The following is a 16467-nucleotide window of genomic DNA, read 5'->3' as shown; positions in this document are numbered from 1 at the left end:
GAAGGGGTACCAGTGGGCTGCGGAAACCTTTGTGCGGTGCCTTTAATTGACATTCAGGGCATGATTTGCAATACCTCTCTATTGCAGCGTATATACCTGGCCAATAAAACCGGGTCAGAACTCTCTCTCTGGTCTTCTCAAATCCCAGGTGCCCACCTAGCACATGGCCATGGGCCAGCTTTAACACCGTGTGTCTATACGATTGTGGGACCAGCAACTGTTCCATCTCCTCCTCCCCTTTCTTCTCTACCCGGTAAAGCAGGTTATGTTTTACTTTGAAATAAGGAGAACTTAAGTGCTTGTCAGGGTTTACAATGGTATCCTCCATTACTTGCACATTCTCTCTAGCCGCTGCCAGGGTTGTATCCTCCCATTGGGCAGCTCGGAAATTTCCAGGGTGGACTCCCAGATCCTGAAACTCTACTTGTGCTAAGGGGGCCTCATTATGGGGAGGTTCTACTTCGTTACCCAGGCACACTACTGGTGACTCTTGTTCATCGCCTGGCTCCCAATCAATACTGGAGAAAGGAAAAACATCCATTCCTTCTACCTCATGGGTTTCCTCAGAGCCCGTTACCTGAGGAACTGAGGGTTTTCCTGTTATGTTGCAGAAATGGGGGAAGTCCCTCCCTAATACTACATCGTAGGGCAATAGGGGTACCACCCCTACCTGCCATTTGACCTTTCCTACATCCGTGACAATATCAACCTCTGCCGTGGGGTATGAGTGGGTGTCACCATGTATACACACAATATCAAGAAGTTGCCTGGTATCTACTTTCTCTGGCTGAAGCAGAGCACTTTTTATCAAGGTAACTTCACTCCCAGAATCAAGCAATGCTTGTACACTCTTCCCTTCCACCCTCACTGGTCTTAAATGAGTTGTATCAATCGCAATAGTAACCACACACATTTTTGAACAAGTCAACACAGTCTTGTGTAGGGCCCTGGCTCCTACATCACACTGCATGGGCTCTTCACCCTCTGGACAATTACGCGCAAAATGTCCCAGCTCGTGACATTTGAAGCATCTTATGTGTTCCTCAGTCTGCTCTTGTGGCCGCAATGGGAATTTTGGGTGCCTGTTACCACCATAGTCATACTGTCCCATGCGGGGTACAGGGTTTTGTCCTTTGCTTCCGGTTTTCACGCTTGTCCGGTTGTTAAGGGATCTGGACTTTGGCTGTGCAGAAGTACTATGCAGCTCCTTAACGGTCAAATACCTCTCAACCAGACACATCATCTCCTCTGGATCCTTCGGGTCCCCTTGGCTGACCCATTGTCGCAGTTCTGTAGGCAAATTCCTGAGAAAGCGATCCATGACCACCATCTCCATTATTTTAGTAGCAGAGTTGATCTCGGGTTTCAGCCATTTCTGAGCAAGCCTCAGCAACTCATACATCTGGGCCCGTGTAGGTTTACCCATGTCATAAGCCCACTTATGAAACCTTTGGGCTCTAAGGGCAGGGGTTATGCCTATACGCGTTAGAATTTCTGTTCTGAGTTGTACATAGTCCTGGGCTTGGTCATCAGGTAAATCTTCATAGGCTTTCTGGGGTTCCCCACTTAGACAAGGAGCTAGTAACCCCGCCCACTGGCTTGCTGGCCAGTTTTCTCTGGTAGCAACCCTCTCAAAAGTAGTGAGATAAGCTTCCACATCATCTGCCTCTGACATCTTATGCAGGAAATCAGTTGCTCGAATACGGGGCCCCTTATCCACAGTGGGGCTCCCTGCAGAGGGCGATAGCACTTTCTGCAAAACATTAGCAAGGACAGCTCTGTCCTCATGCTGGGCTTCTCTCAGGTTTTCAACTTGTGCAGCCAGTAAACGATTTGTCTCCTGCTGTACAGCAGTCGCCTGTACCAAAGCCTTCACCAGCTCTTCCATCATAACACCAAGGCAAATGACTAGTATGAAGGTACTGTACTGATTGGGTATCCCACCAATTCACAAACAATCTTCAATATGCAGACTGGCAGAGACTTTGCATACCCACAGACCTTTTATGTGCTGTGCCTGCATTCTCCACCATATTGTGATCCTGCACCCACACAGGGTACCAAACAGCACGGTCCTCTAGGGTATTAACGCCACATCTCAGTTAGGTAATCACCCACGATTTATTTGTAGTCCACGTATGAAGTTATTTACAGGATTACATAGTACACAAATTCCCTACAAACAAAAGCCTAGCTCGTCTGAGCGCTTACTAACATATAACTCCCTCACTACTAAGGGTCTAAACTAAAACAAAACGTAATCCCACCAACCTCTTTGATGGTCTCTTTTGTGCATAGCAAGCTCTGCTGCTTCCAAACAAACTCTCCCTCCCCCTCTGTCCAACAGGTCAGGTTATATTGCAGTCAGTGCAGCTAATTACTTGCAGCTGACCAGTGCATTGGAGTCAGCTTAAACTCCCGGCCTGGAACCCGTGTCAGTCCAGGTGCATGTAAACTGCGGGGTGGAGCACCAGCCTGCCCTATATGTCGTATAAAACCCTGCAAAATCGAGGGGGAATGTATACCCCTTCCACGACAACACCCCGCACCTTGTTACACTACTTTATGTTTAAATAATTTAATTTGGTTTTTTTTTTACATTTTTATTTTTTGAACTTAGTATTTTTTATTCTTATTTATTATTGTTTTACAAGCTATATACCGTTGGAAAGGTGAGCTAATTACCTTTCCAACGGTATATGTTGGGGGTCTGTAGCTGCTTAGATGCCTGAGATACAGGCATCTAAGCAGCATGCCCCCATACCTCTTTAACTGACAATTGTCAGTTGTTAATAAAGTTGCGCGGTGACGTCATCGCGTCATTGCGCGAGACGTCACCGGCCGGATCGGGTGGCCCCGGTGATGCCCTTCAGTTTGAGGGGCAGATCGCCGGGGTAGGTGGTGATGGAGGTCCACAGACCTCCATCAAGGTAAGATAGTGCTAGTGACGGCATGGTGCCGTCGTTAGCACCTGACTGGGACTGCTAGCGACGGCACCATGCCGTTGTTAGCAGTCAAGGGTTTAAAGTCCCATTGCGGGACTGTCCTGGGTGGCTCCAAATTCGGTGGGGGGGCAACAGGGGGGGCAAGGAATATCCTGGGGGGGCAATTGCCCCCCCTTGCCCCCCTGTAGCGACGCCACTGGCCAGATCCATCTAAGCCAGGGTCTCGCAAACATCCTCCAGACAACACAACAGCTCAACAATCTTCCCTTAATCAGTTGCAGACTGGGATTGATATCCAGTGTGTTTGAAGTGAAAGGGTGTAAAATGAGAGTGGTTTATTGACATTTCTGTTAAAATAAAAGGAGTAAATAATATCCTAGTGGTAATTTTTCAACTTATTTTATCATGATGCTACCACAGCTTTTTATGTGACTTTGTGAACCAGTACATAGATATTTATGTAACATGGATGTTTAGAAAAAGAAAAGAGGAATTTTATTTCTAGCATTTAATGTCTATACACATGTTCTGTTGTTTATAAACATATGTTATAATTCCTTTCCTAGTGGGATTGCTTGGACTTTTGAAGTGGCGTATGAAACCTGAACTTCTTCAGGAAAACCTTGAAAAGCTAAAAATTGTGGATGGAGAAGAAGTTGTAAAAGTGTGTACTAGACATTGAATTTGAAACATGGATTATTATGGAAAATAAGAGCAATTTGGGAATCTAATCTGCCATTTTTTCTATCTGTTTAAAGACCTGAAATGTGTTATTTCCTCTTTCTTGTGGTATCTTCTATACTATACAGTAGTGGGAGCCAGGTCAACCAGAAGGTCCCTGGTCGTTGCTGCTACCTTCCTCATCTGCTTCAATTCTATGAGGAAAATCTCCCAAAGAACTGTACCACTAGTAATGACACAACACTCCAGACAGAACACACCATCTAGGAACCAAAACAACACAGACACTTTATTGGGGAGAAAAATATTGGGTTTTTAAGAGCAACAGAACAATGGTAACTCTCCGTAAACACACAGAAACACAGATCAAATCCCTGTTATCTCGAGCGTGGAACCTTGGAAGGGGAGACACAGGAACCAATCAGGGCTTCCAATTAGGTAGGGAGTGGAACCAGAATGGTGCCTACAAATTGATAGATTAGTCCTGCAAGTCTCCATATCTGAACTGTGTGTGTATTTATATATAATTTGTAGATTTGATGCTTTCCTAGTGTTAATGCATATGCATTTATTTTTAGTTTCTCCAAGACACTTTGGATGCACTCTTTAACATCATGATGGAACATTCCCATTCAAGCAAATATGACATTCTTGTTTTTGATGCACTGGTAAGGATACCTCTTCTTCTATTATGAACATTAATGAATACAAATTAGATTTATGTTTAAAGTAATGTTCCTTGTTCTTAGAGCTACTAGTAATGTTTATATCTGTCATTGATTAAATGTATCAGTAGCAATACATATACAGTATCTCACAAAAGTGAGTACACCCCTCAAATTTTTGTAAATATTTTATTCTATCTTTTCATGTGACAACACTGAAGAAATGACACTCTGCTACAGTGTAAAGTAGTAAGTGTACAGCCTGTGTAAATTTGTAAGAGTGTAAATGTGCTGTCCCCTCAAATGTAACTCAACACACAGCCGTTAATGTCTAAACCTTGGCAACAAAAGTGAGTACACCCCTAAGTGGAAATGTCCAAATTGGGCCCAAAGTGTCAATATTTTGTGTGGCCACCATTATTTTCCAGCACTGCCCTCTTGGGCATTGAGTTCACCAGAGCTTCACAGGTTGCCACTGGAGTCCTCTTCCACTCCTCCATGACGACATCACGGAGCTGGTGGATGTGGCCAGTCCATCACCTTTACCCTCAGCTTCTTTAGCAAGGCAGTAGTCCTCTTGGAGGTGTGTTTGGGGTCATTATCATGTTGGAATACTGCCCTGCGGCACAGTACTGGTTGGCATTCATGGTTCCCTCAATGAACTGTAGCTCCCCAGTGCCGGCAGCACTCATGCAGGCCCAGACCATGACACTCCCACCATCGTGCTTGACTGTAGGCAAGACACACTTGTGTTTGTACTCTTCACCTGGTTGCCGCCACACATGCTTGACACTATCTGAACCAAATAAGTTTATTTTGGTCTCATCGGACCACAGGACAGGGTTCCAGAAATCCATGTCCTTAGTCTGCTTGTTTTCAGCAGACTGAGGGCTTTCTTGTGCATCATCTTTAGAAGAGGCTTCCTTCTGGGAGAGCCATGCAGACCAAGTTGATGCAGTGTGCGGCCTATGGTCTGAGCGCTGACAGACTGACCTCCCACCCCTTCAACCTCTGCAGCAGTGCTGGCAGCACTCATACTTTTATTTCCCAATGACAACCTCTGGATATGACGCTGAGCACGTGCACTTAACCTCTTTGGTCAACCATGGCGAGGCCTGTTCTGAGTGGAACCTGTCCTGCGAAACCACTGTATGGTCTTGCCCACCGTGCTGCAGCTCAGTTTCAGAGTCTTCTTATAGCCTAGGCCATTTTTATGTAGAGCAACAATTCTTCTTTTTCAGATCCTCAGAGAGGTGCCATGTTGAGGTGCTATGTTGAACTTCCAGTGACCAATATCAAAGTGTGTGAGAGCGAAAACACCAAATTTAACACACCTGCTCCCAATTCACACCTGAGACCTTGTAACACTAATGAGTCACATGACACCAGGGAGGGGAAATGGCTAATTGGGCCCAATTTAGACACTTCCATTTAGGGGTTTACTCACTTTTGTTACCAAGCTTCAGACATAATGGCTGTGTGTTGAGTTATTTTGAGGGGACAGCAAGTTTACACTGTTATACAGACTGTACACTCACTACTTTACACTGTATCAGAGTGTCATTTCTTCAGTGTTGTCACATGAAAAGAAATAATAAAATATTTACAAAAATGTGAGGGGTGTACTCACTTTTGTTAGATACTGTATCTATATCTATATGTGTATAGCCATGCATACACCATATGGACAAAAATATTGGGACACCTGACCATTAAACCAACAGGAACTTTTATTACATTGCATTAAAATTACATAGGCATTATTATGTAGTAGTTCCTTCCTTGCAGCTACAACAACTTCCACTCTTCTGGGAAGGCTTTCCACAAGAATTTGGAGTGTTTATGTGGGAATTTTTTCCCCATAAACCCAGTAGATCATTTGTGTGGTCATACACTGTTGTTGGACGAGAATGCCTGGCTCACAATCTTCATTCTAGTTCATCCTAAAAGTGATTGATGGGGTTGAGGTCAGGGCTCTTCACGGGCCAATTCCTGCATTAAATATATGCTATATGCGAACACACACGCTAAAATAATAATAATAAAATAATGTATTATTATTGATGGTTTTTGTTGCATTGCTGGCATAGTTCCTGAATGAGAGCAGTGAGCATTTTATATCATTTTTATTTATATATTTTGCAGTGAATATGCCCATGTTATTTATTTTCCCTTCACCACAGTTTCTTTCTCATCCCTAACATTATTATGATTTCCATCAACCAGTGTCACTACTGTCAACTTCATTCAAGTTGTGTTACCAACTTTTCTTTTAAATTGTATTTTCTATTTAATTGTACCGTGTTGTCCTTCCATTTTTCTTTGTCACTTTCCATCCTATTGATAATAAACGGATTTCTTTATTCTGTTCTATGCCAATACTTTTCCCTTCCAGTACCCTCTGAATAACTCCTCATTCATCACTGAACTATTGTCTTATCCATTCTCCTTTGTGTCATTATCATTCCATTAGTTTCTGCATAATTATTGCTGGCATTCATGTTCATGCCATTACAACTATTCTCTGGTTGAAATAACTGCCTATGCTTTTGAAGGATATCACAACTGACCCAAAACAGTCTTCAGAGAAGTAGACAGAGTTGCCATGTGTAGAGGTGACATTACTATAAAGAAGGTTTACTCTACTTATTGCTTTGTCCAAAGTATGAAAAGGGAAGAGGTTCATCTGCATTTAACACTGAAATATATTTTGTGCAAAAACAAACATTGATCTTTCTATTCATACAATGATGAAGGTGGCATATAACTATACAACACAGGAAAAATAGCATGTTATCAGTAGTTATTAGTGGATACAGTATTATAACCAGCTTCCCAAGGTACATAGTGTATTAAAATATCCAAATATTGCACTTATAAATAAATAAAAAAATAGGCACACGCAAAAAAAATCAAGCATTGTATTGTCAGGAGAAAATACACCAGAGCGCATGTAAACCTTTGCTTTGAACCGGTTTATATTTATTGAAAACTGTTTTGAAATAATGGAATTATAATTTAAACAAGGACATTTCTAAGTGACCCCAAACTTTTGAACAGTAATATACTGTATATGCATTGTACTTAAAGGGGCACTCCAGCTACCAAATGCACTTTAATGCATGAGAGAGCTGTGCCCCCTTTAAACGGTATCAATGCAAAAATGGAAAATATATGCCTTAATACAAAGAATTAGTTAGGCCCCATTTGGAACCTGCAGTTTTATTTTGGGTACTAGTTCACAGGAAATATGTGACTGAATTAAAGACTTCAAAAAAGCCTCAAAATGAATGAAGGAATGGGCAATTTCAGCTATGAAAACTATTTAGCTAAACTGGATTTAGAAATGAGGCTTCTAAGGCGTGACCACATTTGAGGTCCATTTTAGGCCTTTACTACAGACACAACAAAATGACACAAGGCCACTTATGGTTGGATAAGTTTTGTTTGCATCTCAAACTGATAACGGCACTCTTCGCAGTAGGGGCTGTAAAACTTTGGAATTCACTGCTTTAAGGAGATGATGACTGCAGGAAGAATAAACTGGACTGCTTTTTGGCAAAATTGTTTATTTCTATATGCTGACACTTCTCTTTTCAGATATACATTATTGGCCTCATTGCAGACAGAAAGTTTCAACATTTTAACACTGTGCTAGAAGCATATATAAAGCAGCACTTCAGTGCTACACTGGCCTACAAGTAAGTATGGAATGTTCTGATATTCTATACAATGAATCAATTGAGATGCAAAATTCATACAAACCTTCATACACACATTTTCCAACACACTTATAACTATGTAATACAATATTATAAAAATATATTGGATTTAGAGATTTTTTTATAATTAACCAAATTATTGTTTGTAACCATATTTATTTTATGTACATATAAATGTACATTTTCAAAGATTTCTAGATAATCAGATGAGGCGCTGTAATCAAATGCTAAATATTAATACTTTGTTAAGGGGCTAATGTTATCGCTACTGACATGCCCACCCAACTCAGTATGTATCAGTGTAAAAAATAAGGCTGTAATATTTGGTACCAGTATTTAAATAATCCAACCTTGTGTGCAGTTTTCAGTCTAAAGTTTAGCACCCTCATGTTTTCAGTATGTATTTAATTTATTTGAGCAGCATATGTACCTGGCAAACTGGACCTAAAGGTGTTCTGATGGCTCCCTATATAGATGGTTTTTGTAGTATAATGGGGTTATCTTTACTTGGTGGAAGCCTTGCATTTCCATTTTAAATCTAAGGTCCTGTATGTTTTATCCTTGCCTATCTCCTCATGCATGATGGACACCTGGCTTCTACAGCATTGGGGACAATGGGTCATGTGGTATATACTCAGTGGATAATAATATCTTTTTTGTCTACAATGGATTCTTCTGCATCACCTTTAAAGCAACATTTTCTTTGAATAAATCTGCCCATTGGCAGATATGGGTATATGGATATAAAATGTTATTATATATTATTAAGTTTTAATCCAGCTTGGTATATTCTATTTAGTAGTGCTTTCCATCACTAACATATTTTGAAACTATTTTCTTAACAGGAAACTAATGACTGTTTTGAAGAAATATTTAGATATTTCCAGCAGAGGAGAGCAGTGTGAGCCAATTCTTAGAACTTTGAAAGCATTGGAATATGTGTTCAAGTTCATTGTACGGTCGAGGACATTATTTTCACAGTAAGCATCTTTTCTTTCTTTTATTTTGAAGTAGCTTATAATTGATTAGTACTGATATACCACTGAGACATAGTATCACTGCCGATGCACTTACAAAATTTATAGCACTCTAAATGATCAAACATCCAGCTCTGGGATGCTAATGTTATACTGGAGAGCTTTTTTTGTCACCAGTTTGTTATGAACTTAAGTAATAACATTATAAACAAATTCTGCAAAGATTAAGCTTTTATCTATATGTGTTTTATTTTTGTAATTAAATTATGTGGTGTATCTTGTGTAAAATATGTTTTTTTTGCAGTGTAGCCTATATTATACCTATCATAACTAATGTAAATTAAATTACGGTATGGCAGCAAACAGTCCTGGCAGCAGCATATGCAGTGCTCAGTTTAGGCATTGTGGGTGTCCTTGTTTTCCATCAAAGTGACCTCCCAAACTTTTGAACAGTAGTGCATATATCGAGAAAGCCCCTTGTAACAGTGCTGCATCATGGCCTAGCTGTTCTTGATCCACCCATGGTCAGTGGGACACCTGAGAATTAGTGTGTTTTAATATTCTAGTGACATTATAAATACATAGTTACAAATGTTCCTACATGATAATCTTTAGATTTAGTATCACCACCCTAATACCTGTCAGAGTAGGGTTTAGAACCTGAGAACTTTGTGTGTCGCAGTACCAAAACTATCTCACCAAATCTTATGCCTTATCAGTCAGCCATTGTTTCCAAACTCTCCTAGAAGCAGTGTTACATTGGCAAAGTTAATAAATCAGGTATTGCGGTTTAAACATTTAAATTCAGCACGATGGCTGGCAGAGAAGCAAATCCTGCAGAATCCCCTTCATACATTTGCAATAGAGGTCACATGAAATTTAAAAGGACCTAAAATTAAAAGTACTTAAGTACATGATGGCTAGGGTATCACCTTAACCCAGGGGTATTTTACACCTACAAACTCTAAAGGCCAGAGCTTTTCTGGTATGTTGGTTAACAGCATATTATCTAGTTCTCATTTAAGTGCACCCACGCAAAGTATATATTGCTTCAGGGCTTTATTTTAGCCTGTGATTATTTATGTGGTATTTTGTATGCAACTAGTACAGCAGAAAAAAAATGTCCCATATTATATTAACTACTTTAACTAATTTTGAAAACCTCTTCTGCATTGGATTCTCATCTCTTTTTTGGCAACGGCAGGGCAAATATGATAGCATGCATCTGTTCTGCAAGCTGCAAATTATACAAATTAGTTATGCTGAGGCTAAAAGCTTCGATAATAGTCACAGGTTCTAAAAGAAACTCTAAACCATATATTTCTGAAAGTCAGACATCATAGGCTACTTAACTAGATTCATTTCAACCGTCATCTATGTACCGTATTTGCTCGATTATAAGACGAGGTTTTTTCCAGAGCAAATGCTCTGAAAAATACCCCTCGTCTTATAATCAGGGTCGTCTTATAATCAGACCTCTAATAGGTCTGATTATGAGACTAAGATCCAGATCCCCCGCAGCGATGCAGAGGACCTGGATCCTCCTGTGTTAACCCCCCCCAACTTACCGGTGCTTCTGAGTCCCCGGTGCTTAGTCCGGGCTGCGTGTAGAGCTCTACACGATACAATCGCGTAGAGCTCTACACGCTTCCCGGACTAAGCACTGGGGACCCAGATGCAGGGGACCTGGATCCTCCTGTGTTAACCCCCGACCCAACTTACCGGTGCATCTGAGTCCCCGGTGCTTAGTCCGGGCTGCGTGTAGAGCTCTACGCGATATAGTCGCGTAGAGCTCTACACGATACAATCGCGTAGAGCTCTACACGCTGCCCGGACTAAGCACTGGGGACTCAGAAGCACCGGTAAGTTGGAGGGGGGGGGGGGCATAACACAGGAGGATGCAGGGGACCTGCATCCTCCTGTGTTATTCCCCCTCCAACTTACCGGTGCTTCTGAGTCCCCGGTGCTTAGAGCTCTACGCGATTCGCGTGGAGCTCTACATGCTGCCCGGACTAAGCACCTGGGGCTCAGATGCAGGGGACCTGGACCCTCCTGTGTTATGCGCCCCCCCCCAACTCAGAAGCACCGGTAAGTTTGGAGGAGGGAGGGGGAGTGTTAAATGGGGGGTGTAAGGCATTTCTGGAGGCAGAGTGCTCTGTGAAATGCCTTTTAACCCCTTTAATGCCACTCTGCCTCCTGAAATGCCTTAAACCTCCCTATATGCCACTCTTCCCCATAATATGCCTTTTAACCCTCTAAGTGCCAGAGTGGCATATAGGGTTAAAAGGCATATCATGGGGCACAGTGGCATATAGGGTTAAAAGGCATATTATGGGGCACTGTGGCATTTAGAGGGTTAAAAGGCATATCATGGGGCACAGTGGCATATAGGGGATATAAGGCACTTCTGGGGCAGATGTGCATAACTGGGGGGCAGGTTGGAAAATAGAAGGAAATAAAACCAAAATATTTTTCTCAAGCATAGCTTTTATTAAAAAAAGTGTTTAAATGAATTAACATTTACTGGTAAAACTTTTTTCCTATAGGGTCGTCTTATATTCAGGCTTTTTCTTTTTTTTCCTAAATTAATATTAAGATTTGGGGGGTCGTCTTATAATCAGGGTCGTCTTATAATCGAGCAAATACGGTATTTCAGTGCCAGTCTTGGCTTTATATGCGTAAAAAAGAAATATGCTATTTTTGCATAAACATCACAAATTTGTTGTGAATTTTTGAAACAGTATATATATGCACCTGCAGAAAAAGACACCAATTATTGTTCAATTGTCTCCTGATTATAACAATATCCCACATGTATAAGTTTCTCATGTTTTCTGAATGTTATATTCCAGAGATATTTTATGTTACTAAAATGTTTGCTATGTCTTTTTTAAACCTTATTTTCTGTCTTTTTCATTTAGTTTACCCACACAAATAATATATCTTGCTTTAAACCATATTCATATATGTAAGACACAGTTAATAAATACATTTTACTTGCTTGATTTTGAAACCAGTTTCAAGTAGCTCTAAACATGCCTCCAATTACGTTTGATTGATTGGACTCCAGGTTTGTTACCCTTGACTGCAATTAGCTTCTGCTGAAGTGATTAGCCCAGGGGTTATAGGTAGACTTGCGCATTCGTCTTCGGGTGAACATGAAAACGAGCATGAAGAGGCCGTTTTTTTGTTCGTTCCGAAGACACGCCGAAGAGAATACAGTGCCGGCAAAACGTAGGAGAAGACGAAGACTCACAACCACGAAGAATTTCAAACAGGAGTGAGCTGATCCTCGTCTGTCCAATCAGCTCACTCTTGTGATGTCACGCTAAGGGTCTTGTCCAATGCCTGTGCTGCTGTTTTTTTTAATTCTGAAGGCGCCTTTATAAGACCAGAGCTTGCCTGAGAGATCCATTCATTTTTCGCTGTGACTGCTTTGGCAACACTGCTGTGCTGCATTCGAGCGTTACAGAGAGAGATTGTTCTGTTCTGTTCTGTGTGAGACTGGTAAGCCTTAGCCTGCCATTTCTCACAGTGTACTTCATCCTCACTTCAGTTCTACTTAATTAATATAGTTAATAATAATAATTTGATTAAATTTAATATATATTTTTTTTAATTTGTCATCAACTTTAGTGTATAGTGCTGTTGAGTTGACAGTGCACCCAGTGCCTCAGTGGCACTGGGGTGCCCTTGCTCTGGGCTGGCACTAGTGCCTACTGCCTGTCCTGCTTAAATAAATTAAATAATAGAATTTATAAATAATAATTTAATAGAATATATAATAATTTAATAGTACATTATAATATTATATATATATATTTGTCAGTCATATATATATTATATACTATAGTATACTAGTGTAGAGTGTACTGTAGACATTCAAGACATCTACTAGTGTCTAATCTAAAATCAGTAATATTAATTAATAATTTAATACATTATAAAATTATATATATATTTGTCAGTTATATATACTATAGTTAGTAATAGTATACTAGTGTAGAGTGTACTGTAGACATTCAAGACATCTACTAGTGTCTAATCTAAAATCATTAATTAATATCAATAATTCTATAATTCTTATCTTAATAGTTAATTAAATTAGCTATAAATAAAAGTGATAATATTAATTAATTACTACTAGCGTATAGTTCAGCTAATCTTATTAGTACTGGTGCTGCAGCTCTATAGTTTGTGCTTTTTTTTAGCAACAGCAAGAGACCAAGTAAATTTTTCTTAATTAATAATCTTTCATTTTATTTCATTTGTTTTGCTCACCTCAGTCCATCAGTGAAGTGAACTTGTTGGGCTAGTGAGTGCAGCCGCATAAGTGCTGTGTTCTTTTTTGATCAGCAAGCAGTGACGTTAACTGTTTTGCAAAGATTTTCTCATTTATTTTACATTTTATTTCAATTTTATTAAAAGTACCCTTAGTGTTTTGCTCACCTCAGTCCATCAGTCAAGTGAACTTGTTGGGCTAGTGAGTGCAGCCGTATAAGTGCTGTGTGTTTCAGCAAGCAGTGAAGCTAACTGTTTTGCCGTGACATTTTATTTTATTTCTAATTTCTTTTCAAGAAAAAATTGACTGTGTGACGACAACTACTGTACTAAGCAAAGCTTCAAGCTAATAGCTGTAGTACTAAAATAATTCTAATCTTTAATCTTCTTAATCTATAATATATTATATAATGTAAAATATAAATTCTAATTCATAATCTATAATATATAAATATATATAAGTAATTCTTTCTAATTCATAAACTATAGTCTATCTATAATCCCTAATATAAGTAATTCTAATCTATTAATAATATAATATTATATATAACTTAACCTCACTTTAGCTTAGTGGGCTTGAGAGCGTCTGCCTAGAGTTAGACTAGAATACTAATATAGCTTTAGGTTTAGCATAGTAGTAGGATAGGCTCTTGGGCCCTTGTAAATTCAAAGTCTTTAATTTTTTTATCCCCCCCTTTTTTTTTTTAAGTTTTTTTAAACACTACACTACACACACAACACAAAATTTTAAATGGATCCTCCTTTTGGGACTTAGGAGGGACAAGCTCCATCTACCACCACCACCAGCACCACCACCAGTTCTAAGATACAGCCTACTTCTACTAGCCCAGTGAGTAAAAAGAAGTGCCTTTTGCCCCAAGCAGCATCTTCCCCATCCACGAGCAGCATGCAAGGTACCAAGCAGAGCCAAATTAGCAGCAAGACTCAGAGGGGTCCCAAACCAAAGCGATCTCATTCCTTTGTAGGGAAAACCACCACCTCTACCGCCTCTACCACCACTAGTGCTGCGCCTACTGTTCCCACCGGTAGTACCTCTAAGCAAGCCACCAAGTCCTTACAAAATTTTTGTAAAGACAGTTAGAGAGAGGGCTACACATAGTGGAACTCCACCTAGCGAGGTAGCAGAGGAGCCTGAGACTGAGAGGCCAAGTGCAGAGTCTGTTCTTCCTGCTCGCACTACTACTAGTCACGAGTCTCACGACAATATCAGTCTTAGCTCCAGCCTAGCAGGAATTCCATTCGATCTGGCTAATGAAGAACTAGACTATGAGCCAGAGGAAGTAGAGGAGATGAGTGGTCAGGAATCAGATTCCTCAGGGAGCAGTGTCCAAATGACTAGTGCACAATTTTCCCCTGAGCCTCCACCTTCTCCGGTACGATCATCACCATCACCACCACCAGCAGCAGCAAAACCTAGGAAATCTAAAGCTAAAGCAATTAGCAGTCCCACTATGGCCAGTAATGTTACCACCAGTCCCACCACCACTAGTTCTGCCTCTGTTCATCCACCCCGAGCAGTAGCAGCAGCACCCAAGGCGCACTCCAAGGCTATGCGCGCCCCAATTTGGGAGCACTTTGAAAATGTTGAAGAAGGGCGCTATGGAAAGTGCAAACATTGTGGGAAGCTAATAAGCAGAGGGAAAGTATCTGGCCATTTTACCAGTGCTAGCATGAAGCATCACCTCAGCACTCAACACAACGCTGTGCTATTGGGGAAAGATGCAGAAGTAAAACTTAGTGCAGGCAGCATAGCTGGTGGCCGTGGAAAAACCCCAACAGCTGCTTCTTCTGAGCCAATAGCAGCAGCAGCTAGTGCTGGCAGCCAGAGACCAAGGCAGGTTGGAGCACTGCATGTCCAGCCCACCCTGGAACAATTTGTGACATTCCAATCCAAAAGGTCAATGCCCAAACAGCAGGCCAATAAAGTAACGCGACTGATTGGTCAGTTCATTGCTGTTGGAGGGGCATCCTTCTCTATGATCGAAGGGGAGCCTTTCAAACAATTGATGGCGGCTGTGGCTCCACAATATACAGTTCTGTCACGTTCCACTTTCAGCAGGAACATTGTCCCCTCATTGTATCGGTCCTGTGTTGCAGCAGTGAAAGAGGAGCTTTCCAAGGCTGCTGGTCAGTGTGTTCATTTCACTACAGATTTGTGGAGTGCACCTAGCGGCCAGCATGCCTTTCTTTCTTTGACAGCACACTGGTGGCAGCCCGGTGTGTCTAAGGAAGCTGCTGCAGAAGTGATGGATGAGAAGCACACTTCCCAAAATATTCTGCATGCAATGAGGAAAATGTTTAGCCTTTGGGTGGGAGCAGAGGCGGGCACCAATGTTGAAGTTGGTTTTGTGGTAACTGATGGAGGTGCCAATATGGTGAAAGCGCTGCGAGATGGTCATATTGTTGGTGTGCGCTGTGCAACCCACATCATCCATCTTGTAGTGAAGGCAGCAATGTCAGAAGGAACTAATGTGGTAGCAGTAGTTCTGTCCCGCTGCAGAAAGATCGCTGGGCACTTTCACCATAGTGTTAAGGCTAGCCAACTTTTGAGGGAAGAGCAAGAGAGGTCAGGTCTTCCCGTACACTGCCTACGTCAGGATGTCAGTACACGGTGGAACTCCACGTTAGACATGCTGGAAAGGATTTTGGAGCAGCAGAGGGCAATCCATAATCTTGCCTCAGAGCACAATATTGGGATTACATCTCCATTGAATAGGGAGGATTGGACAGTGATCGCCCAGCTAGTGGCAGTCCTTAAACCATTCAGGGATGCCACGGAAAATTTAAGCTCAAACACTGCCAGTCTGGCCCAGGTAATACCAGTGTTCTCCCATCTAGGCAGCAAGATGGATGTGTTCCTTGAAAACTGTGAGGCTGTTCAAGGTGGCACTCTACATCCTGACGTAGCAGCCATAGTCAGGAAGCTGAAGGATCTGCTAAAAGTACACCTTCGCAAACGCATGGAAGAGAGTCCCGAAATGATGCTAGCGTGCCTTTGCGATCCAAGAATTAAGGGAAAGCTAGCTTTGAAATTTAATGTTCTCAGTAGCTACCGGGAGCAATTGGTCAACAAGGTGCGTGACTGGCAGCGTAAAATGGGAATGCTGTCCGAGGAGGGAGAGGTGCAGGAGGAGGAAGAGATGATGTGGTCTGCTACTCCTAGCAGCAGCATCAG

At 41.3% G+C, this 16467-nt stretch overlaps 1 protein-coding gene across 1 annotated transcript in view; it reads left to right on the top strand.

The window, feature by feature from the left end:
* The window catches only part of LOC149282561 (dedicator of cytokinesis protein 2-like), a 291513-nt gene that overhangs the window by 63118 nt on the left and 211928 nt on the right, over positions 1-16467 (top strand). The window contains exons 19-22 of the mRNA XM_089498058.1: positions 3512-3609; positions 4205-4294; positions 7892-7992; positions 8859-8993. Of these exons, the coding sequence (XP_089354184.1) occupies positions 3512-3609; positions 4205-4294; positions 7892-7992; positions 8859-8993 (424 nt within the window). The remainder of the gene's footprint in view (positions 1-3511; positions 3610-4204; positions 4295-7891; positions 7993-8858; positions 8994-16467) is intronic.

The sequence above is a fragment of the Sceloporus occidentalis genome, unplaced genomic scaffold (assembly GCF_023333645.1).
Source record: "Sceloporus occidentalis isolate IW3139 unplaced genomic scaffold, rSceOcc1.0.p SCAF_112, whole genome shotgun sequence".
Classification (NCBI taxonomy): domain Eukaryota; kingdom Metazoa; phylum Chordata; class Lepidosauria; order Squamata; family Phrynosomatidae; genus Sceloporus; species Sceloporus occidentalis.
The sequence above is the reverse complement of the archived record's forward strand: the minus strand, read 5'-3'. Positions and strand labels throughout refer to the sequence as shown.